The sequence below is a fragment of the Symphalangus syndactylus genome, chromosome 10 (genome assembly GCF_028878055.3).
Source record: "Symphalangus syndactylus isolate Jambi chromosome 10, NHGRI_mSymSyn1-v2.1_pri, whole genome shotgun sequence".
In the NCBI taxonomy this organism is placed as follows: Eukaryota; Metazoa; Chordata; class Mammalia; order Primates; family Hylobatidae; genus Symphalangus; species Symphalangus syndactylus.
The window spans coordinates 6,248,919-6,273,956 of record NC_072432.2 but is presented as its reverse complement, the minus strand read 5'-3'; the positions used below and the strand labels follow the sequence as shown (position 1 = coordinate 6,273,956).

The 25,038-nt window shown below is 43.2% G+C and overlaps 1 protein-coding gene across 7 annotated transcripts in view; it reads left to right on the top strand.

The window, feature by feature from the left end:
* The window catches only part of LARP4B (La ribonucleoprotein 4B), a 121,006-nt gene that overhangs the window by 50,231 nt on the left and 45,737 nt on the right, over positions 1 to 25,038 (top strand). For all 7 annotated transcript variants that reach the window (XM_055296326.2, XM_055296329.2, XM_063609985.1 and 4 more), the window contains 2 exons: positions 15,114 to 15,261; positions 15,501 to 15,641. In XM_055296326.2, coding sequence (XP_055152301.1) covers positions 15,114 to 15,261; positions 15,501 to 15,641 — 289 coding nt within the window. The remainder of the gene's footprint in view (positions 1 to 15,113; positions 15,262 to 15,500; positions 15,642 to 25,038) is intronic.

The window sequence follows — 25,038 nt, the reverse complement described above, 5'->3', positions numbered from 1 at the left end:
TACAGTTTCCTGTCTTAGAAATATGTTTGTTACTATGTCAGGAAGTGTAAAGCTGCCTTTACCTCAGAATGATTTAGTGACAAAACAATCCATTTACCCCCAGAGTATATGCAAGGTTCTTGGTCTCCTGGTAACTTCAGAGAACTTGCCCCAGGATGGGGGATACTCTGATCAGATGCCCTCTTTTCCTCTTAGAATATATTCGTGCTGAGACAGAGTAGATCCTTTTTAATGTAGGATATTTCTTTTTGATGACATAGTATTGTAACTTTTTGATTGTAGCATTTTGGTCACTGACAGAAGGAATGCTTTCTATAACACATACCCCTGATCTTTTTAGCTCCAAGGCATATTTAAAAATAGAGGGATTTCTTCATTCCCTGTTTGGGTTACTATTCTTAGTTTTATCCTTGTGTAAATGAGTTACATGCTGCTAAAACTTCTCTTGTTGTGGAAGTGTGACAGATGTAATAGTAGTCTTTCAAGGCACTGGGATCAGTAAAAACATCTCTCAACTTAGAACATTTTGTAATTTCTTTAAAAAAATTAGTAATTTTATTGCTTAGTATTTGCATCATTTAGAATATGACAAATAGTTTTTTTGCAAACTCTTTTTCATTTTAGGATTCAGTTTAATTGCTATTAAGGCATTTTGTTCAATAGTAGATTTATAAATCAACTTCGTATGGCAGTACCATGCAAACAGTTGTACTGAGAGAATAGTCAAATCACTGGGAGAAAGCGACAGATGTGTCGGAGTCCGCTGCCTGGCAACTGGCTGTCTTCGTAGGCCCTGGTGTCCTTACATATGTGTGGAAATACAACACATACAGCTATGTGCACAGATCATAAAAGTACAACTCAGTGTATTTCTGCAAAATAAACACACGTAGGTAATCCACTGCCAAGATCCTGAAACAGCAATTTTCAGTTTTGGCAGCAATTTGAAGACATGTCACAATTATAGAAATTGTGAAAATAGGAGAAATGTGTATCTTCAAATCAGGGAACTTGTGTAGATGAGATACTTGAGTCATGCAGGGGTGTCAGAGTTTCTGAGATGGTCAGGCTGCTTCATTCTTTGTTTGGACTTCTCATCTCATGAAGCCAGTGCTTCTCACCTGGACAGTGCAGTCACTCCTCTCTGGTGTCCCCAACCCACCCTTCCTTTCTAACACAGAGGCCAGAGGATCCCTTCGAGAAGGCCAAGTCAGAGCCTGCCACTCCTATGCTCAACATCACAGTCAGCCTGAGTCCTGGCAGGTCCCTAGCCTTCATAGTCTGGCACCTGTCCTCTCTGACTCTGCTGCCCGCTGGCTCTCCTCTGGCGTGCTGCTCCAGCCCCAGTGGGCTCTTGGCCCTTGACCATTCCAGCATCACCTTACCGCAGGGCTCTCTGCCTCAATTGGTTCTGGTGTGCCCCTTTCCCAGAAGTCTTTGAGGCTTATTCTCTTACCTTTCTCAGTCTCGGCCTCACCTTCTCAGCGAGCCCTATCTATCCGCATCCATCTCCTCACTTCTGGCTTGCCTCAGGCCCTTTATGTGTAGCAGTTAGCACCTTCTAACAATGTTAGGTATTTGTTAGATTTAGTGTTTGTCTCCCTGGACTAGAATGCAAGCTCCATCAAAGCTGGGATTTGGTTTTGTTTATTGATGTATCCCAGTGTCTTCCTGACAGGTAGGTGCTCCATAGATGTCTCCAGTATAAAAGAATATGTCACATATGGTGGTAATCACTGCAGACTCTCATGGCTCTTACTGTGCACTCTCGTAACACTTCGGTTTACTCATTAATTCCTGTTAGCCTACACCTGTCTTACCCCTAGGTACTGTTATCCCCATTTTACAAATGAGGAAACTGAGACACAAAGAGGTTTAAGTAATTTATCCCCAAGATTACTGGACTAAAAAGTGGTAGAACCAGGATTTGAACCCAGGCAATCTGGCTTCAGAGTCCAGACTCAAGAGGAAATACTTTGTATTTGGCACCATTATTTCATTTAAAAAGAGAAACCAGAAGGAAATAATTTAAAACACCCAGCTCTTTCAGCCATCTGAAAGGCTTTTCAGAATTGTTTGTTTTGTTTTGTTTGTTTTTTTAGAGACAGGGTCTTGCTCTGTCACCCAGGCTGGAGTGCAGTGGAACAGTAATAGCTCACTGCAGCCTCGAACTTTTGGACTCAAGTGATCCTCTGGACTCAAGTGATCCTCCTGCCTCAGCCTCCCAAGTAGCTGGGACTACAGACACGTGTCCCCACACTCAGCTAACTTTTAATTTTTATTTGTAGAGTTGGGGTCTTGCTGTGTTGTCGAGGCTATTTCAGATATCTTTAAGGCTGTTCCCCCATCACAGGCCCATCACATTTGCCCTCTAGGAGGGCAGAAGGGTTTTGGTAGATGAGCACTGGGAGCCCTCCACTAGCTTGCTGCCCAGAGCCGCCTTGGACCTCTGCTCCCCATATCTGGTGCATTGCTCCGCAGTCACCCCAGCTGCAGCTCGAGTGGCTTGAGCTGCAGCTCCAGAAGGTACAAGTCATAAACCTTGGTGGCATCCATGTGGTGCTGATTTTTCAGTCAAGAAGAATGCTAGAGCTGTGGGGCAGCCACCACCTAGATTTCAAGAGATGTCATGGACAGCCTGGGGCCCAGGCAGAGACTTGTCACAGGAGCAGAGCAACTGCAGAGAGCCTGTCATTGGGCAATGGCAAGCAGAAATTTGGAGTTGAACCTGCTGCAGAGAAGCCCCACCAGGGCATTGCCTAGTAGAGTCGTGGGAGTGGCCTGGGAGCCTTGAACTGTGGAGCTGCCAGCTTGCAGCATCAGCCTGGGAGAGCTGTGGGCAGGAGACCCCAACCCCTGACAGCTGCTGGGTGGACTGAGCCCAGCAAAGCCATTGGATGGGGCTGCCTGAGGCCCTGGAGACCCAACCCTGTTCCACTGTGCCCAGAGGGTTGGGACATGGAGTCAAAGGAGATGATTCTCCAGAGAGGCTTAATATTTAATATTGTCTGCCCTGTTGGGTCTTGAACTTGGGACCTCTTGCTTCTTCTTGCCTATTTCTCCCTTCTGGAAAGAGATTTTTTTTTTTTTTTTCTTTTTTCTGAGACGGAGTTTTGCTCTTGTTGCCCAGTCTGGAGTGCAATGGTGTGATATCTGCTCACTGCAACCTCTGTCCCGCTAGGTTCAAGCTATTCTCCTGCCTCAGCCTCTCGAGTAGCTGGGATTACAGGCATGCACCACCACACCCGGCTAATATTTTGTATCAGTAGAGATGGGGTTTCTCTGTGTTGGTCAGGCTGGTCTTGAACTTTTGATCAAAGGTGATCCGCCTGCTTTGGCCTCCCTAAGTGCTGGGATTACAGGCGTGAGCCACTGCACCTGGCCGGGAATTTTTTTGTATGTGTGCCTGTCCCACCATTGTATTTTGGAAACACATAACTTGTTACTCTCAACACTCAGGACTGGAGAGGAATTGATCTTGGGGTGAATTGTGCCTTGAGTCTCACCCTATCTGATTCAGATGAGACTCTGGACTTTTAAGTTGTGCTGAAATTGAGTTAAGACTAATGGAGGTATTGGGATGGAAGGATTATTTTTTGCATTATAAGAAGGACATGAATTGTGGGAGCTGGAATGGAATACTATGGTTTTCATGTGTCCCCCAAAGTTCATGTGTTGGAAAATCAGTCCACCGTGCAGCAGCATTGGGAGGTAGGGCCTTCTAAGGGGTGATAAGGACACGAGGCTCTGCCCTCACAAGTGGAGGAGTGGATGAGTGCCGTTGTGGCGGGAGTGACTCTATCTCCTCACGTGTGTGTGTGATGGTGCAGCACAAAGGCCTCTCCAGAAGCAGCCTCTCAACTTGAGACTCTCAGCCTCCAGAATTGTGTGAAATAATCTCTGTTCTTTATAAATTGCCCCATCTCAGGTATTCTGTTAGAGCAGCACAGAATGGTTTCACAAAGGACTTTAAGGCTTGAAAAGTGCGGGGAGGAGACTGGGGAAAGAAACAGCATTGAGGCAGTGTGCTGGCGTTGGTTAGTACGAGATAGAAGAGGTTGGGGGAATGGTATCTTAGAAGCTGAGATCATAGAGGTAGGCTAGGGCCAGATTATGGGGGACTTTGAAGTGGGACTTTGGGATTCTATTCCAACTACTTAAAGTCTGCATAACAGCTCTTTGAAATAGATGTTGGTGTTGGCTCCATTTTACAAATAAGAAAACTGAGACAAAGAGGTTAAATAATTTGCCAGAGGTGACACATGTAAAAAAGGAGCTGAGACTCAAACCCAGGCAGGTGATCTCGTGAGCTTCTCTGCTTTACTGTGTCCGTTCACTCTACAGCTGATATGAATTGTTTGTGTCTTTAGTGCAGAACGTTTTTTCCATGTAGATATTTAATGCTCTTTGAGTAGCATGACAGTATGGTCAATGTATGGTCTGAGTTTTGTTTTGTCATTCGAAGCTGCTACTAAAGTTCTTGGTGCCTCATTTCCCTTATCTGTGCAGTGGATTAGTAGTATCTATGTTGGGGGTTGTTAAGAGTGCAGATTAAGACGTGTGACAAAATGGATGCATAGATGTAATTAATATTTTGTGGCACAAAGTGCTATATAAAGTGTTGACTACCATTATCATCATAATCATTATTACGATGATTTCAGTACTTGAATTTTAGTATATTCAGAAGTGTTCCTGTTACCTTTATGTTTAAGTGTAATTCCTAAGCTTTTTGTCATAAAAATGTTAATATTTTTAAAAAGTAAAACATTAATAGGGCATCAGTCATAACTCATAGGTTAAGTAAACAGCAAAATCTCTCTTGCAGAGGAATTAAAAGAATTATTTTGTTTTTCACATAGCATGTCAGAACCATAATAAGAAAAATAATTACTTATACTAAAAGCAAAACATGACAGATGTCAACGTAAGACAAGACCCATTATGTGAGTCCATAGTTAGGGACTGGACCACATAGTACATGAGCAACTTGTTTAGTTGTGGGCAACGCCTGTTTTTCACCAGATGGCAGGCCGTGCGTTCCTGCATCAAGTGCTTTCAAGAGACTTTCTAGTTCTGCTACCAGAGCTTGTAGATCTGTTTTCCCTTTTTTTTCTTGTTCCTTCCTTTTTCTTAATTGGAGTGCTCAGACATCTGCAGAAGTGGAGAGAATAATACCATGAACCAAATGCAGCATCATTAACTTGAACATTACCCATCCCCACATTTGACTACTATTTTGTTTTTTTGAGATGGAGTCTCGCTCTTGTCACCCAGGCTGGAGTGCAGTGGTGCAATCTCAGCTCACTTCAACCTCTGCCACCTGGGTTCAAGTGATTCTCCTGCCTCAGCCTTCTGAGTAGCTGGAACTACAGGCAAACACTCCCATGCTCAGCTAATTTTTTGTATTTTTAGTAGAGACAGGTTTTCACTATGTTGGCCAGGCTGGTCTTGAAACTCCTGACCTCTGGTCATCCACCCCACTCGGCCTCCCAAAGTGCTGGGATTACAGGCAAGAGCCACCACATCCGGCCTGGACTACTGTCTTTAAATCTTTTCCTCCCCCTATGCATATAACTGTTTTAACTTTTATATGTGTGTGTATATATTTACTATATTTGCTAGGGTATTTTAAAGCAAATTGTAGATAATGTGTCGCTTTATCCCAGATACTTCAGCATGCATCTCTAACTGACATCATTCCATTTTCACACCTGACACAATTAGTAATAATTTCTGCATACCTACAGATACTATTTTTTATTGCTATTTATTTTTTTGCTCTCCTTTGATTTTTCGTCTATTTTTTGTTGCTGTTTATTTCAGGCATCATTTCGTAAAGCTAGAAAATTAGATACAACTGTGAGTAGCTATATATTTTATAGAACAAAATTCTGATACTGTTTTCCTTTGGGGGAATTTATTATTTTATTTAGTTACCACCATCCCATGAAATGTAATTTGGGAAATACTGGAACACTGTAGAAAAACCAGAAGCCTGAAATCTTTCTAGCTGGGATAATATTTTAAGTTATGTTTTATTGAGTTTATGAGAATAAGAAAAAATACAGTGCAGCATTCTTGCTGCTGTTCTGAGCTTTTGGATCCTGGTCCTGTTTGGAATTGGGCACATGGAGTATGCTGGCTGTCAGTCAGGCTCTGTTGTCATTAGGATTTGGGTTTGAGTGGCAGGAACATGTGACCGCTGTGCAAGGGGTTATTTTTGGTCTCTGGGTGTTGGCTTCTCCTCAGAAATTATAGCAAGTTAGTGTGAGGTGCGTCTGGAGGCTCGGGATCAGCACGCCTGTCGTGTGCTTGTGAGCTCTCAAACATGGGCTGTTGCTTCAGCAAAGAACTAAGTAGTGACAATGACAGTGAAAAAACTGGCCTGTTACAAAAATCTGTGGAGGAGAAGGAACCAGAAGACAAGATAAGTAAAACTTTATCTTCATTATTTGATACCCCTGAAGGTGAGGAGGTTCACCCTATTGGCAGTGGAGCCGGCAGTGGAGCCAGCAGTGCAGCTGGCGTTAGCGCGCGGACGAGGATTTTCGCAGGGTCTGGGCACAAACAGGGTCATGGACCCAAGCAGTTATTGAACCCTCTTTCCTCTTTTATATATACATTCTTAACAAGGTATGAAAACTTGGATGAGAATGACAAGAATTCAGATATTGTTGTTAATGAGCAGAATTCTGAGGGGGTCTGTGATCTACTGTGTGTGGATAACGGCAGCCGACAAGGTTGTTGGGAAGATGAGGAGCCTTTCTCATGTGTGCTGGTGCCTTCTGACCGAGGCCAGCAGGAGGAAACCTTTGTGAGTGGCCATCTGCACTGTTACCCAGCTACTTGTAAAAACTCTTTAGTAGAGAAGGAAATGGTGGTCAGTGTTCACCTCAGTAGCGGTGATGAGAGTAAGTCTTTAGACCTATCCGACAGGGAGAAGAAAGATGGAAACCCTATTGGTATTGATGATCAGCAATGTCAGGATTCAGGAGAGTGCAAGTTTCACAGCATTTGTGTTGCCGACTCTGCCTGCCCAAGCGTGGCAGAGGAGCTGGACACCTGGGCAGACACAGTAGCTGCAAGAGGAGAATGTTGCTCTGCTGTGCCTTTAGCCTTATGTGCCTTTTCAGGGGCGGGCGAGCCAGAGCCACAGCAGGAAGAGCTCTCGCCTTGGGACACGCTGGGTCCAGGTGAAAGGACAGGGGAATGCAGTGGGAAAACCAAGCCTTGCCCTGAGCCTGTGGCATTCAGCCATGCACCTTGTGAAGCAAACACTGATAACATGCAGGTGGAGGCTTTACAGGCAGAAGCTTGCACTGAATTCCCTAAAAATTATGCAGAAAGTAGTGCACTACATGGTATTGACCTACTCCCTGAATTAAATAACAACGTGGACAGTGACTCACTAAGACATGCATGTGTCCTGGAAGAAAGTGAGAGCCATAACTCAGGAGTAGGAATTGAGATGGATCATCCACCTGGTGGCTTCCGTACTGACACTGCACATTCACCTGGTAGCTTTTGTACTGACCCTGCATATGTTGCAGGGAGTGATGACCCGGAGGTGGTAACAGTTGTTGTCGACCAGAGTTTACATTCTAAAAAGGAGAGAGAAAATAACTCTGTCTCACCACTAAGAGACAACGATGATTTCTACTTGGATGTTAGCAAATCAGATAGTATCCTTCCCGTTGGTCTAGATAGAATTGATTTAAGTCCCAAGAGGCCTATCACTGCAGTGAGATTTGGAAGTGGGTGTCTCTCAGGTCACGCTAATTCAAGAGAAGCAGCCCCAAGCCAGCTTGATGACTGCTGGGAGCCGGAACCTGTCCCCGGACAAGTCAGGAAGGCGCAGTGCACAGGGGACTGCAGCCTGGAAGCCAGAAGTCCCCTGCTGCCAGACAGAGGAGAGGTGTCTCTGCAATCTGAAAATAGTGCCTTTTACCAAGAAGAGGACAGAATTGGCGTTTGGAAGGCTGAGAGTCATGGTGTAAGGGCTTTTGAGTCGAAATCTTGGTGTCAAGCAGATGAGGCTGCAACACAGACCTGTGACCAAACTTGGGTGGAGCGTGTGGTGGACACGAAGGGGACGGTGCAGAGGACAGATGGCCTAAAGCTTAGCATGGCACAAGGAGCGCCCCCCAATGGCAAGTCTTCCAGTCAGTCCAGGTCTCTTCACAGTAACTGTATTTCCTCCGCATTTATTTTCACCTGCACAGAGGAAGACGAGAGGGAAACAAGCCCAGGTGACAAAACAGAGGGTGAAATATGTGTGAAGAGTTCAATCAGTGTGTCACGAGACCAGCTGAGTGACCCTCAGAGGTTAGAAGGTGATGAAAAAGAATCACTGCAAGCAAAGTATAGAGACACAAGTGAAGATAACATAGAGACTGTCAAGTCAGATTCTGAAACAACCTATGAGTGGGAAACAGGTACACAAAGATATGAGGCAGTGCCAAGTCAGGATGTACTCTCCTGCGTTAGTTCTCGTACAACAGAGAACGCTGATTTTGAAACTAATCAAATAGAAAAAAACTATGAAACACACCGAGTATACGACTGCAAATATAATGGTCTTAATGTGTTACCACCTTTAAGTCCAAGTTTTAATCGAGTTACACAGAAGTCAGAAATAGTAGAGAATTCCGTTAGTAGTGGTAAAAGCCCAAAATGGAAGGGAATTTACTCTGAATCAATTGAAGAAGCTTCTGGTATCTTTGGTAATAATACATCAGGGTTGAGTAAACCAAAACTAACATGTAAAGAAGAGGAAGAGAGACTTTATTTGGAGAAAGATAGTATTGACCCCAAAATTATTGACTGCCTGGGTCCACGTGGGGCGAGTGAAAGTGCACACCATTTCAAAGAAGGAAACGCCAAGTCCACTCTTACACAGTCGACTTTAAATGGTGAAATGGGTTTTATGGGAAATGCCAAGGTGAGTTTTGAGAAAATAGAGTCACGTGACACTTCCAGTGGGCATTTTTTTCTGGTTGGTGTTGATCCCACCCTAGCGGACAGATACACAGCTGCCCCCTGCGATGCAGCCCAGGGGATTCCCGCTGTCCCCATGGACAGCAAAGACACTGTCATACGAAGTAGTGGCCACATTTTATCACTCACAGAAGGTGTCCTAAATAGATCTGAACATCCCTCAAAAGTGGATTGGCAGAGTTTCCCAGAAGGAGTCTCCCGTTTTTTGAGTGAATTTTCCTATTACCCGATGGGAGGGTTAGGAAGTCCAGTATTTTCTGAAAGACTGGCCAGTGGTTGTGGTGGATATCAAATGGGCTATCTCTGGACTAATACAGTCACAAAAGGTGCTCTAGAAGGTGAAACAATATTCAGTGAGGATCTACACCATAAGCCACAGGACTTGGAAATTGCTTTGTTTTCAGAAAACACTCTTCAGCTACCGGTGTCAGAGGACGGTGTTATTTGGGGATGGCATGATAGAGATGGACAGTTCGTAAGTATGTTTTCTGTGTGTTTACTATTGTGCTGTGGTATGCTAGGCTATACATTTTAATTTATTATTATTATTATTTTTATTTATTTTTTGAGACGGAGTCTCGCTTTGTCACCCAGGTTGGAGTGGTGCCATCTCAGCTCACTGCAACCTCCACCTCCCAAGTTCAAGTGATTGCCGGGTTCAAGTAATTCTTGTGACACAGGCTCCCGAGTAATTGGGATTACAGGCATGTGCCACTACGCCTGGCTAATTGTATTTTTAGAGACGGGATTTCGCCATGTTGGCCAGGCCAGTTTTGAACTCCTGACCTCAGGAGATCCACCCGCCTCAGCCTCCCAAAGTGCTGGCATTGCAGGCATGAGCCACTGGACTGGCCCATTTTAATTGTTTTTAACTTAAAATTAATAAAGATTTATTCTAAACAGTGGGTAGTTGTTTGAATGCTTACATATGGCTGTGAATGCTTACATATGGCTGTGAATTACTATAACATTAATGATTTCCAAATTGGAGAATATGAATTCTTGTTTGGTGTAGTTAAGCCAGAGTTTGTGTGCAAACTCTTGTTAGCACTAAAGCATGCCCTGAGCTCTGTGTTGACTTTTTTCTGTCTGTGAATTTTGCCAGCTCTTCTGTCTTCCTGGCCGCAGTGCGGTCAGAGCCCTTTGAGGGCATCTTATCTCGTGGGCAGTGTAGTTGATTCGATAAGCATGTGAGCCCATTGAAGGTATAAGTCACACTGCAGAAGACAAACTTACCTAAAAATCTGTGCTTCCTGATATCTTTGTATGTGTCTGAGGCAGGTAGAATTTGCTGCTTTTAACTGGCTATAAAATCTTGGTTCTGTTTTCTTGCAGTTAGAATTACTGTGGAGCTCTTTCTTTTTCAGAACCCCGAGATAAGGCTGTCCCTCTGGTTTGGAAGAAGCTTAGCAAATGATTCTATGGGCAGCTAATTTGAGCATCTTTCCAGAAATTCTGTAATAAATGTCAACATCATTCAACAACAGGAAATTAGTTTTGCTCACAAAACAGACATTTATCAAAGCAGTGTGATTGAAAGCACATACTCAGAGTAGCAAGATCTCATTATTCAACCAGTGGTTTATTCATGATTTTTGTGGGCAATGAAGCAAGAAAAAGTATTGATATTAAAGAGCTAGAGATGGCTCAAATGTCAACACTTACTATATGGAAATAAACAAGTAGGAATCCCCTTCTGTAGTGAAAGGAATGATCCATCAACCTCTTTTATTTCCGTGCCCACATTGGGAGTTTTTCTGGAGAGAGTTATGTTCAAATTCATTAGTTTTGCTCCTTAAATAGTTGTGGAGGCAAAACAGTATAAAACTACATCTTTAAGATAATCTGCAGTTAATCTTTTACAGAAGTGACGTAATTTTCAGTTAGTTACCAGTGTCACTGCCTCAGACGTCAACAAAGAGCATAAATGATGCCTAAGTGAGAGGTGTGCTTCCAGTTTTACATTAGCTTTTCCATTATGAGGTATTCCCAAACAGTATTCTAATATGAGGCATTACCACATTTAACGATGGTGCCTTGCCTTTCAGAGCTTCAATTTTCAAAGTGCTGTTACAGGTGTCTTTTTTTTGTGTGTGGTTCTGGAGTCAGCAAATTGCCCTGAATTACTAAGCTTTTTAGTGCATCTCTAGGAGTGGTTGGTGCTTGCATGGAATGTTTCTTTCCCCTGTCTCTCACCTGCTTTCTGTACCTCACCGGCCAGTCCCCGTTCTCCAGCATTAGTCACTCCAGTTCCTACTCAGTAACTTGTCGGAGAGATTGTCCTGTCTCATATCGGTAGTCATACAAACTTATTAATTGATACGTTATTTTTCAAAGTGGAGCACATTGTTTCGCACAGGGTGGGGTGGGGTAGAAGGGTTTATTTAAAGCATCAAAACTCAGGCGTGTTCACTTTGGAATGTGGCTGTTAAGGTCAGCTTGCCTCTGGTTTTAATAACCATTGCTCAGCCATACATTTTTAATGGAAAAATAAGACTTACAGTCAAGCAGACGACACTGGAGTTTTTTTTGTTTTTTTGTTTTTTTAAGGATGGAGTCTTGCTCTGTCGCTCAGGCTGGAGTGCAGTGGTACCATCTCGGCTCACTGCAACCTCTCCCTCCTGAGTTCAAATGATTCTCCTGCTTCAGCCTCCCAAGTAACTGGGATTGCAGGTGTGTGCCACCACACCCAGCTAACTTTTTTATTTTTAGTAGAGATGGGGTTTCACCATGTTGGCCAGGCTGGACTTGAACTCCTGACCACAAGTGATCTGCCTATCTTGGCCTCCCAACATGCTGGGATTACAGGCATGAGCCACACCACACCCGGCCGATGCTGGAGTTCTTGATAACCATTTAGAGTTCCATATTACTGCAAGAGAATAACCATATTTTATAGAAGTAGGAGATTCAGATCTTTGTTTAATACAAACTATTTCTCGTAAATTATAAGTTAATGAACTCTTGATGAATGTTGAATTTTGCCGAATGCAATTGCTTAGAATCTAACTTTCTAGTTACTATCGTTTTTATAGGGAAGTTACTCAACCTTTCTCTGCCTTGGTTTTTTCGTTTGTGAAATGAGTCCAGTGAATAACGACCTCCAAGACTTGTTCTGATTCAGTACAAGGAAGTGCGTAGAATGTGCTCAGCACGTGGTAGATCCTTGAATGTCATTAAGCCTTAAAAGACATCTTCATTCTTTCATTCCTGGTCACATCTCTTCAGTCACAGTATTGATTGAACATTTCCTAACTGCATACACTTGATTTGAACTTCTTCACTAAGAGGTAGTCATTGGTTAAGGGTAGAGTCCTAGTCATTTGTGGCATAAAACCTTGCAGAAGTTGTCAAATAGTGGAAAATATAAATTTATGTTATTTATTAAACATTGATTCATTCCTCATATATCTTGAGCACCTCCCTACTGAATTCAGGACTGTGCTAGCTATCAGCAGTACTACAGTGAGCAAAATGTCCATGGTGACTGCCACCCTGGAATGGGAGGAACAAGAGGGCCACGGGAGCCCCAACAGCCATGCACTGCTTTCAAAGTGCTGTTGGTCTGTATTAATAAACTACAAAATGTATTTTGGTAATATAGGACAGTCAACTGCAAAAGGTACTAATAATAGAGAAGGTTACTGTTAGTTAGCGTTGGGAATTTAAAGCACGTGTAGTATGTGCACGAGCTGAGGGGAGCCAGCTAAGTGGATGGAATGGAACCGAGGCCAGAAAACTGGATTGTGTGGTGGTGGTGAAAAGAGACTGGGTCTAATTAGGAAAGGCGATGTATGGAAGTATTAAAGTAGAAAAGACAATAGAGAAATGAATTTACAAAGACAACAGATCAGGCGGAATGGCGTAAATGCCGCCAGAGGCAGTGTTGTGGGTGACCTGTGGCTGTCTCCTGCCCCCTCATGTAGCTCCATGAGCTCCTGTCTGCTTCCTTCACCGTCACACCTGCCAGCTCAGCGCCGTGTCTGGCACAAGCGTGCTGGTGAACACGTCGGAGGCACTTGTTGGACAGATGGGTGGATGAAAGAGAAGAGAGCAAGTAACACTGTGCAGAAGCAGAGGCCAAAAATGAAGTTTAGATGCAATGCAAGAGGGAAAATTGAAGAATTGGTGTTTCTTGATTATAATATTCTTGAAGGAACCCAATTATTTGCCCTATCACCAGTACTTAAAAAAAAAGTAAAAAGAATTCCAGATGGGTCCTCATTTAAACATCTGGTTTTATGGGCATGATGCTCATTGGTGGTCCAGTGTGGAGTAGCAGGAACGAGCAAACCACATCATCTGCCTTCTCTCAGTTTCAGAAATAGTTTTATGTTTTTTTACTACCAGCCCCATCACCTGAGCCCATGTGGATTTATTCTGTCTTTTAAAAATTGTTAATGCACCCATTGTTTTTTTGACGGCTCATGGTGGTGCTTCCCAGCCCTTCTCCTGTGTGCTGGGCCACAGAAACTGGTGTGTTTATGCTGCATGCTGGGGTAGTGCAGTGTAACTGCTCCCAGCCTGCAGCCTGGGTCCAAGGGGCACTGGGGACCAGGGACCTGTCCCTTCCTCCGGAAGCTTTGACTTCCTGCACTGTGGTGTGAAGGTGGGTGGTACATTTGAAAAGGCAAATCATGTGTAAGTTTGTTGAAGGATTGTGTGTTTGAACATTTGACTTTTCTTTAGGCTTTGGGGAGTGCTTCAAGGTGTGTAAGCATAAGAAAGGCTTGTATCAGAAAAATCGGGAGTAGGGAGTATCCACATGGTGGGGGACTGTTGTGGGTTTATACGCCGTGTCAGGAAGGACCACCAGTCCCCGGTCTCTGGGCAGGATGTTCTGGACAGATGGACGGGAAGAGCAAAAGTGCCAGTGTGCCCAGAGACAGCAAGGAGGTCAGTGTGCCTGGAAATGGACAAGGCCAGGGAGCGGTGAGCACAGGAGGGTGCTGTGGCTGCAGTGGGAACTTCGTCTTTTACTCCAAATGAGCCAAGCTGATGCGGGAGGATTTTGAGTAGAGGACTGCCCTGTCGGACTAACTGTCATGGCCGATGAGCTTGGTATGTGCCAGGCGTCATGTTGTTGTGCTGTCTTCCGGTGAGGTTTAGCCCCTGTTCCACAGCTGTCCATGGCAGCTTTGGCCTCAGCCCCAGTGATCTGAGTTCGTTGTCCAGAACACTGGACTAGCAGCTTCAGGGTCACCTGTGGATTCTCTTTCAAGGTGATACTGAAGCTCTATTGGGAATGGGAACAGGTAGTTCTGTGAAAAATATGAGATATTTTATCTTCTTTCTCAAAGGATGCCTGAGCTTTCTTATCCTACAGTATCCCTGACAGACCTCTTAGAACACCTTCATTCTTAGGAGCAATTTTCATCTTCTACACCTTTTGTTTATGTGACTTTTTGAAGCTTTCTTTCTTTTTTTTGTTTTAGAGATGGAGTTCTGCTCTGTCACCCAGGTTGGGTGCAATGGTGCGATCTCAGCTCACTGCAACCCCTGCCTCCTGGGTTCAAGTGATTCTCCTGCCTCAGCCTCTCGAGTAGCTGGGATTACAGGCGCACGCCACCACGCCTGGCTACTTTTGTATTTTTAGTAGAGACAGGGTTTCTCCATGTTGGCCAGGCTGGTCATGAACTCCTGGCCTCAGGTGATCTGCCCACCTTGGCCTCCCAAAGTGCTGGGATTACAGGCGTGAGCCACCGCGCGCTGCTGACTTGTTTAAGCTTTCTAATTAGAATTTTATTCATCTATGTTGTATTCAAGTTTGTAAAACCCTGAATCGTGATTTTATTAGGAGTCTAGGAAGTCACCAGCTATTCCTCAGGTATAGTTTGTGAAACACTGAATCTTTTGGTGGCAGGCCTGTCCTTCCCCATCTCTGCAAGCCTTGGTCTTGGGAGGAGGAACTTAAAACTTGGGGGGAATTTAACGGAATTCTGACTGCTTTTTGTTTTTTTTAATTTTGAACCTGATTTCATTCCAAAGGTGTGTATAAATACATAGGCTGAGCCTTTGGAGCCTATATCAGATGTCTCTTAATTCTGCATTAATGAGTAAAATTGTATTTGGTTGACATTTGGATACAAATGTCTATCTCACATTCTTCCTAGGTACCAGCAACTAAGGTTTCAGAGCTGAACCCTAATGCAGAAGTGTGGGGGGCTCCTGTATTACATCTGGAAGCAAGCAGTGCTGCTGACGGTGTGAGTGCCGCATGGGAGGAGGTGGCTGGCCACCACGCAGACCGTGGCCCGCAGGGTAAGTTGAGCATGGCCGTGGTGTGCAGCCCCCTGCTTTCAGGCCTTTGCTTTTGTTGCCATTTTAATCTGTCTTTAAGATGTTGTTCATTCATAACTGTGTCATGGTATGTGGCAGTGCTTGAGAGCCCAGAGGTCTTTTACAGTCCAAAGAAGTTGAGTCACTACAAGTGTAAGCTTTGTTTTAAGAGAAAGTTATGCTTCTAACCCTGCCTTTTTGGGGTAAACTCCTAATTGTAGGATCGGATGCCAATGGTGATGGTGACCAGGGCCATGAGAATGCCGCATTGCCAGACCCGCAGGAGTCGGACCCAGCAGACATGAATGCTCTCGCTCTGGGTCCCTCAGAATACGACTCTCTGCCTGAAAATAGCGAGACAGGTAAACATATCTTATGGGTTCATTTTCCCAGGGAATATGGGCTGCTTTATTTTTTTTATTTAGCGTATTAACATTCTCTAAACAATGTGTCTTTCTTTGCCTCCTTTTAATTCTACTTTAAACTCACTCTTATGTGGATGCAGAGAAGATGAGAGGCCCTGGTTAGGGAGGGTGCCATGGAGAATGTAAGGTCTCAAAAGATGAAACCTGGGCTGGGCGCGGTGGCTCATGCCTGTAATCCCAGCACTTCGGGAGGCTGAGGCGGGCAGATCACGAGGTCAGGAGATCAAGACCATCCTGGCTAACACGGTAAAACCCCATCTCTACTAAAAAAATACAAAAAAATTAGCTGGGCTGGTCGTGGGCACCTGTAGTCCCAGCTGTTCGGGAGGCCGAGGCAGGAAAATGGTGTGAACCTGGAGGCAGAGCTTGCAGTGAGCCGAGATTACGCCACTGTACTCCAGCCTGGGTGACAGAGCGAGACTCCGTCTCAAAAAAAAAGAAACTTATTTAGTAGTGCAAAGTGTCAGTAAAAGTGCAGAGGTGGAATGTCAATGTTGGATTTGAGAGTAAGACAGTTTGGGTAAAGGGAGGGGGATAGAGAGGGAATGCTGTGGTATTGTAGGTAGGGGCAATTGAGGCCCCATTTGCAAGTCTTAGAAGCCATTCACATTTGAACTTCTTTCCTGTTGATGAGGAAATGAGTGACATGAAGAAAATAAGTTGTTTGGGGAAGGTAAATTTTGCAGGAGTGTGAAAGACTGGCTGGGAGGAATCTCTGTTGTTCTCATGTAGGGTTGTAAGTACCTCAGTATGTAGTAGTGGCTAAAAAATGGAAAGGAAGAGAGTAGGTGGGAAAGGAGATGTTCGGGCCCAGTTACGGGAGTGGACCACACGTTACTGGAAATGCAGGAATTTTTTCATGTTTTCATTTTTTTTTTTGAGATGGAGTCTCGTTCTGTCGCCCAGCCTGGAGTGCAGTGGCGCGATATCAGCTCACTGCAAGCTCCGCCTCCTGAGTTCACACCATTCTCCTGCCTCAGCCTCCTGAGTAGCTTGGACTACAGGTGTCCGCCACCACGCCCAGCTAATTTTTTGTATTTTTAGTAAAGATGGGGTTTCACCATGTTAGCCAGGATGGTCTTGATCTCCTGACCTCATGATCTGCCTGCCTCGGCCTCTCATGTTTTCATTTTTATTACCGCAGTTGTTCTTAACCAGTCCCTATCCCCTCCCCCACCCCACTTGCCAGGGAATGCACTGGGCAGGGCTGGAGAGGCCAGACCTCGATGCTGTAAGGCACAGCCGTGCAGAATGACTTCATTGGCTTAAGACTGTCAAAATCAGAAACTGTCACTTAAGAGGGAAAATGTGTAGATGTTCTGTGACAGTTTTTTTTTTTTTTCAAACTTCAGTGGAGCTTATTGCTTTAAATAATAATTGTTTGGTAAAATGAATCAAGTATTTATAAAGGTAAAAAAATTAAGCCATGTTTGTTTCTTGTAAATATAAAGTTGTCATCTTGAATTTGCATAAAGTGAATTTCCTGTCTACATTAGCAGTTTTCTAAATCTGAGGAAGTGCCAGTATTCAGCAATGTAATTTGATTACATCCCCCTTGTTAATTCACCAGTAACTGGTTAGTGACTTGGGAATGGCAGAACATTGGGATAAATTTGAGTCATGTTAGAGTCCATTGAATTTAAGATGGCAGAGGAAAGGAATGCTATCATTAAAACAGATTTTTACAAAAGATAAAATAAAAAGGCATTATACATTGAGGGAGTGAGAATCCTAATGGCAGGAAGTAAAAGGGGTTCAAAATAAACAATTTAAGTTTCAGACTAAATTGAAATGACCTAATCTTGAACTGGGGTCAGAATTTATACAGAAGATGGAAGATAGGAGGTAGACAGATGTGAAGATCTGTCTTGACGATGGAAGATGGGTAATGTTATCAACAGTGAAATAACTTGTGAAAATCTGCCTGAAGATGGGAGATAGATAACATTACCAAAAGTGAAATGACATGTTAAAATCTGTCTGAAGATAGAAGATAAGGACCATTATCAAAAGTGAAATAACAACACGTTGAAGTATATTCTGGAAAGTTTAATTTCAAAAGAAGATGATTGTTTTTAAAAGGGGTATTTAAAACTATTTTCAAAAGAAGAAAAAGAATACCTTCTGCTCTGTCTTCCTCCTTCATCTCCCTCCCCCTACTCCCTCCCTCACTCCTATAAAGCATTAGTGAGGCATAACCGATGTACAATAAACATCATATACTTCAGGTATACCCCAGATTTTCCATAGCTTAAGGACAATTGAGGAAATAATACATTATTGATTTGTTGCCTCTTTCATTCCTCCTTGCTTTGTCCACCCAGTTTGGTAAGTTGTTCTGTACCTGTAAAATCCTCATCACAATCAAGATCACGAACATCCCAAACACCAGGAAGAGCTTCCTGTGCCCTCTCATTTCTCCGCGGAACCAGTGGTCTGTTTTTTTCTTTTTGAGATGGAGTCTTGCTGTGTCACCCAGGGCTGGAGTGCAGTGGCATGATCTCAGCTCACTGCAACCTCCACCTCCCAGGTTCACGCTATTCTCCTGCCTCAGCCTCCCCAGTAGCTGGGACTACAGGCGCCCACCACCACACCCGGCTAATTTTTTGTATTTTTAGTAGAGATGGGGTTTCACCGTGTTAGCCAGGATGGTCTTGATCTCCCGACCTCATGACCTGCCCACCTCAACCTCCCAAAGTGCTGGGATTACAGGCGTGAGCCACCGTGCCTGGCCCAGTGCTCTGTTTTCTATCACTATATGTCAGTTTGCATTTTGTAGATTTTTTTCTCTTTAAAAAAAAAAAAAAAAAATCAAACTCCTAGGCTCAAGAGATCCTTCTGCATCAGCCCCACAAGTTGCTGGACAACAGACGTGTGATAGAGTTTGACAGTGTATACTGTTTTTGTCTGACTTAGTTTACTATTTTTGAGATTGATTCATGATGTAACATGAATTAATCATTTATTGCTGAGAAGTATTCATGATATGGATATATCACAGTTTGTTTTTCCACTCCCCTATTCATGGATTTTGGGATTGTTTTCAAAATGTGGCTTTGCCAATAAAAAAAGTGTTTATAAAAGTGAACATTTGTCAGCAAGATTTCATATAAACATATGTTTTCATTTCTCTTGGGTAAAATACCTAGGAATGGGGTAGCTGGATCATCTGGTAGGCATGTTTATCCTTTTAAGAAATGGTAAGCACGCTTGTAATCCCAGCACTTTGGGAGGCCGAGGCGGGTGGATCACGGGGTCAGGAGATCGAAACCATGGTGAAACCCCATCTCTACTAAAAATACAAAAAAATTAGCCGGGTGTGGTGGCAGGTACCTGTAGTCCCAGCTACTCGGAGAGGCTGAGGCAGGAGAATGGCGTGAACCCGGGAGGCGGAGCTTGCAGTGAGCCGAGATCGCGCCACTGCACTCCAGCCTGGGCGACAGAGCGAGACTCCGTCTCAAAAAAAAAAAAAAAAAAAAAAAAAAAAAGAAATGGTAAGGCAGTTTTCCAAAGTGGTGGTACCATTTTCTATTCTCAACCAGTGGTGGATTAAAGCACCACATCCTTATGACCCTTATGACCTTAGGGTCAGTCTTTAATTTTAGCTGTTGTAAAAGGGAGACAGTAGAATCTTACTGTGGCTTTATGTTTCCCTAAGGACTAATGCTATCAAACATCCTTTTTAAAAAAGACTGTATTTTTAGAGCACTTTCAGGTTCACAGCAAGTTTTAGTGGAAGATACAGAAATCTCCCATATACTCCCCTCACCCAGCCCGCACACATGCATGGCCTCCTCCACTATCCACACTCCCTCACCAGAGGGTGCCTTTGTTATAATTGATGATCCTATGTTGGCACATCATTATTACCTGGAGTCTACAGTTTACATGAGGGCTCACTCTTGGTGTTGTATGTTCTGTGGGTTTGGAGAAATGTATAATGACACGTACCCTCCATTGTAGCATCAGAGAGAGTAGTTTCCCTGCCCTAAAAGTCATCTGTGTTCTGCCTACTCACCCCTCCCTCCCCCAACCCCCAGCATTCATTGTTTTTTTCACTGTCTGCATAGTTTTACCTTTTCCAGAATATCATAGGGTTGGAATCCTGCATGATGTAGCCTTCTTAGATTGGTTTCTTTCATTTAGTAACATACATTTAAGCTTCCTCCATGTCTTCAAGGCTTGATAACTCATTTCTTTTTAGCACTGAATAACATTCCGTTTTCTGGACATACTACAAATTACTTACTCATTCACCTACTGAAGGACGTCTTGGTTGTTTCCAGGTTTTGGCGATTACAAATAAAGATGCTGTTAGCATTCATGTGCAGGTTTTTGTATGGATGGAAGTTTTTAACTCCTTTGGGTAAATACCCAGGAGTGTGATTGCTGGATCATAAGGTCAGAGTATGTTTAGTTCTGTAGAAAGCTGCCGAACTGCCTTCCAGAAGTAGAATTTCTGGATCGTACGGTAATTCTTATGTTTAACTTTTTTTGGTGGAATCACGATACAGTTTTCCATACAGGCCATACTATTTCACGTTCCCACCATCAGTGTACAAGGGTTCCAATTTTATTAAATCCTTGCCAATACTTGTTATTTTCTGATTTTTTTTTTTTTTTTTTGAAATGGAATCATTCTGTCGCCCAGGCTGGAGTGCACTGGAGTGATCTCAGCTCACTACAACGTCCGCCTCCTGGGTTAAAGCAATTCTCCTGCCTCAGCCTCCCAAGTAGCCTAGATTACAGGTGTGAGGCACCACACCCTGCTAATTTTTGTATTTTTAGTAGAGACGGGGTTTCACCATGTTGGCCAGGCTGGCCTCAAACTCCTGACCTCCGCCCATCTCAGCCTCCCAAAGTGCTGGGATTACAGGCGTGAGCCACCACACCCAGCTAACTTTTGTATTTTTTGTAGAGACAGGGTTCAACCATGTTGTCCAGGCTGGTTTCGAACTCCTGACCTCAGGTGATCTGCCCACCTCGGCCTACCAAAGTGCTGTGATTACAGGCATGAGCCACCGCGCCCAGCCTATTTTCTGATTTTTTTGATAGTAGTCATTCTAGTGGGTATATCTTTGTAGTTTTGGCTTGCATTTCCCTAATGGTTAGTGATGCCAAGCACCCTTTTTGTTCTTATTGGCCATTTGTCTTCTTTGGATAAATGTCTATTCAAGTCCTTTGCCTATTTTTGAATCAGGTTTTTGTTAATGTCTTTAGGAGTTCTCAGTATATTCTGTATAGTAATCCCTGATCAGATACATCAATCACAATTATTTTCTTCCATTATATGGGTTGCCTTTTTATTTTATTCAAAGTGTCTTTGGATGTACAAAATTTAAAATGTTCATAATGTTCAGTTTGTTTATTTTTTGTTGAGCTGCGTATGCCTTTGGTGTCATATCTAAGATAACATTGTTGAATTCATTATAATGAAGGTTTTGTCTGTGTTTTTGTCTGAGTTTTATCGTTTTGGGTCTTACATTTAGATCTTTGATCATTTTGAGTTAATTTTTGTATATGGTATAAAGTATGGATCCAACTTTGTTTTTGCATGTGGATATCCAGTTGTCCTTGCACTATTTGTTGAAAAGACTGCCCTTTCTCTATAGAACGGTCGTGGCACGCCTGTTAAAAAAAAACAATTGGCCATGTATGCAAGGATTTCTTTCTGGGCCCTCTCTTCTGTTGCACTGGGCTGTGTGTCTAATAGGCCACTGCAGGGAAAGCCTGGAATTTTAACTGTCGGCCTACAAGAATATAGAGCAGCCTTCATTGTTAACCAACAGGGGAATCCAAAGTAGGAGTTTACGCTTAAAAAAATTTTAATTATGTTTTAGGTCAGATTTTTGCTCTTTAATTTTAAAGAGAATTTTTAAGGCTAACCATAGCACTGTTGGGTCTTTCTAGAAATTGGCTTGCATTTCCTGCTGGTTAGTGATGCCAAGCACCCTTTTTGTTCTTGATGTTTTTATCAGTTGTTTAGGATGAGATTTCTAAACAATTTCTAAAATCCTTTTTTAACTGTGCAATTCTAATTTAAAGGATCCATCTTTTGGCCATTGACAGTTAGAATTTTCAGTGGTGTATAAAGTCCAGGATAGATCCTGGAGAGGACATAGAAGAAGCAATTCCAAAGATACCTCCCGCAAAACATTCACTCTCAGGAATGAGCTCAATCAGCAAAGATTCTTGTTGACACAGACTAACCAGGCAGCAGGAGTTGAGATGACAAAAGCCCCTTACACATGGGACCTCTTATTAAGACAAACTCCCGAGCGCTTGACGTATGCAGAGCAAAAAGTCTTGGGTTCCTGTTTTCAGACCGGCCACCTGACCTGATCCGAAAATTGTACCACCCCCAATGGTGGAGACCATAGAGTGCTCCCGCTTGGTCACAGTTCAAGCTCTCAAGGACATAAAACAAAACCCAAAAAACTTGTTTCTGAGGCCTTCATTTTGGGGTATTGTTTTCTGAGTCCCAACAGAGGTTTCTGTTGATAGATCCTCATCCATGTCCAGTCTCCTAATAGCCCATCAAAGGCAGTCTACATTTCTGTTACAGTAGTTTTGATCTCTCACACTTCTTTTTTTTCCCCCTTGGGATTTCCATCTCTCTGCATTGCCCACCTGTTCTTACCTGCTGTCTCCTTTATCCAGTTGAGCCCTTAGCACCTTATCCTAGTTCTTTTAAATTCCGTCTCATAATTCTAACATCTCTGTCATGCCTGGTTCTAATGCTTGCTCTGCTCTTGACATTGTGTTTTTGGCCTTTGTGTATGCCTTGTAACTTTCTTGAGAGCCAGCTGTGATGTGCTGGGTGGAAGGCACCGTGGTGACTATGCCTTCAGTGCTGTGGGGTGAGGTGTGGGCAGGGGTCGCCTTCCATAGGAGACCTAGGAGTCTCAAGTCTGTGGTGAGCCCGGGCCCTGGACTGTGAAGCTCACAGGAGCTTCTCTTTTTTCCTCCCCTCCTAGGTGGGGCAGCGTGACTAGAGGAGGCATGAGCTAGGTATTTCCCTTCCTCTAGGTATGTTCTGCTCTGATTAAACCCCAGCAAGTTGGACTCTAGTTAAACTGTCTTTCCTGAGGGCAGACCTTGTTAAGAAGAACAGAGTGCTCTAGTATTTTTCAAAATGGTTACTTTTCTCCTACCCCTGCCGGAAGCACAAAGGGATTTTTCTCTGGTATTCACTATGAGGACCTAATCGAGCTCCAGAAAGTATAACTCACAAAAGAGCAGGAACCCCTCACCCGCCAATGACTGAGACTCCCTGCAGTTTTTAACTCTCAGACTTGGCCACCCTGAGCCTCCAGCAGTTCATCAGTTCCAGGACAGTGTTTTCTGTCCTCGCCCTGGTTCCTGCAAAGGTTTCTGCTCCATATGTTGTGATCGCTTCTCTATTTATCTGTCTGTCTGTCCTATTTGGCAGCAGTTGTTTGCCTTGTGACCTTACTTAGGATCTAAGAAGAGTTGTTAATTGTTCTTTTTAGATTTTTTACTTGTCAGACCAGAGTGTTAACTTCCAGGCTTCTCACATGCAGAACCTGAAGTTGCAGCATTTTTTTGTAATGCCTGTATGTTATTTGGTGTTGTGCCTGTTTGTGCATTTTTCTTACTGGGTTGTTTTATTATTCACTTTTGATAGTTATTTATATGTTTTGGATGTAAGTCCAGATACGCAACGTACTTTGTTCTCCTAAGAGTATTTTTGAAAAGCAGTTTAAAATTTCTTGTACAATCAAGTTTATCATTTTTTTCTTTTATGGTTCTTCCTTCTGGTTTATATTCCTCCTACAAGTTTAATTGCTTTAGATTTTACATTTCTAGGTCCATTTTAGGTTAGTTTTTGTATAAGGTATGTAATATGGATCAAAGTTATTTTCGTTTTGTGCATAGGAATCTGCAGCTATTGCAGCACTGTTTGTTGAAAGACTTCTCTCCACTGCGTTGCCTTTGCACCTTTGTCAGAAGTCGTTTGTCCACGTAGGTCTGGATTTATTTTTGGACTGTCTCTGTTCGTTGATGCGCTAGCCCGCTTTGACTCCGGTAGTGCACTGCTTGGATTGTCGGCAGAGCTTGCCTGATTGTGCTACTCTTCATTGTGCTTTGCAGCTACCACCTTCTTTGTAAGTTGAAGTTTTGTGGCAACCCTGCATCAAGCAAGTAATTGGCACCATTTTTCCAATAGCATGTATTCATTTCATGTCTGTGTGTCACATTTTCATAATTCCCACAATATTTTAAGCCTTTTCATTATTATTAATGCTAATGGTGATCGGTGATCTTTGGCGTTTTGTACTACTGCCATTGTTTTGGGGTGCCAGGAGCCACGCCATTTAAGGTGGCAAACTTAATATATAAATGATGTGTGTGTTCTGACTGCTCCACTCACTGGCTCTTCCCTTGTCTCTCTCTCTCTTTGCTTGGGCCTTCCTATTCCCTGACACATGACAGTATTGAAATTAGGCCAATTAATAGCCCTACATTCCCTCTTCTAAGGGTTCCAGTGAAAGGAAGAGTTTTACTTACCTCACTTTTAATCAAAAACTAGAAATGATTAAGCTTAGTGAGCAAGGAATGTCAAAGGCTGAGATAGGCCGAAAATTCGGTCTCTGGAGCCAAATAGTTAGCCAAGCTGTGAATGCAAAGGAAAAGTTATTGAAGGAAATTAAGTGCCCTCCAGTGAACCCGGAAATGATAAGAAAGCAAAACAGCCTTTTTGCTGAGATGGAGAAACTTTGATCTGGATAGAAAAACCAGTCACAACATTCTCTTAAGCCAAAGCCTAATCCAGGGCAAGACCCTAACTCTCTTTAAGTTCTGTGAAGGCTGAGAGGTGAGGAAGCTGCAGAAGAAAGGTTTGAAGCTCACAGAGGTTATTTCATGAAGTTACAGAAAAGAAGCAGTCTCCATAACATAAAAATGCAAGGTGAAACAGCAAGTTATCCAGAAGATCTGGGTAAGATAATTGATGAAGATGGCTACAGTAAATGACAGATTTTCAATCAAGACAAAGTAGCCTTATATTAGAAGGAGGTGTTACCTAGGACATTCATAGCTAAAGAGAAGAAGTTAATCCTGGTTTCAACATTAGAAACCAACTCTCTTGTTAGGGGCTAATGGAGCTGGTGACATTAACTTGAAGCCAGTGCTTATTTCCCATTCTGAAAATCCTAGGGCCCATAAGAATGATGCTAAATTTGCTCTCCCTGTGTTCTTTACGTGGAACAACAAAGCCTGGATGATAGGACATCTGTTTACATCGTGGTTTACTGAATATTTTAAGCTTACTGTTTAGACCTACTGCTCAGGAAAAAAAAAGATATTTTTC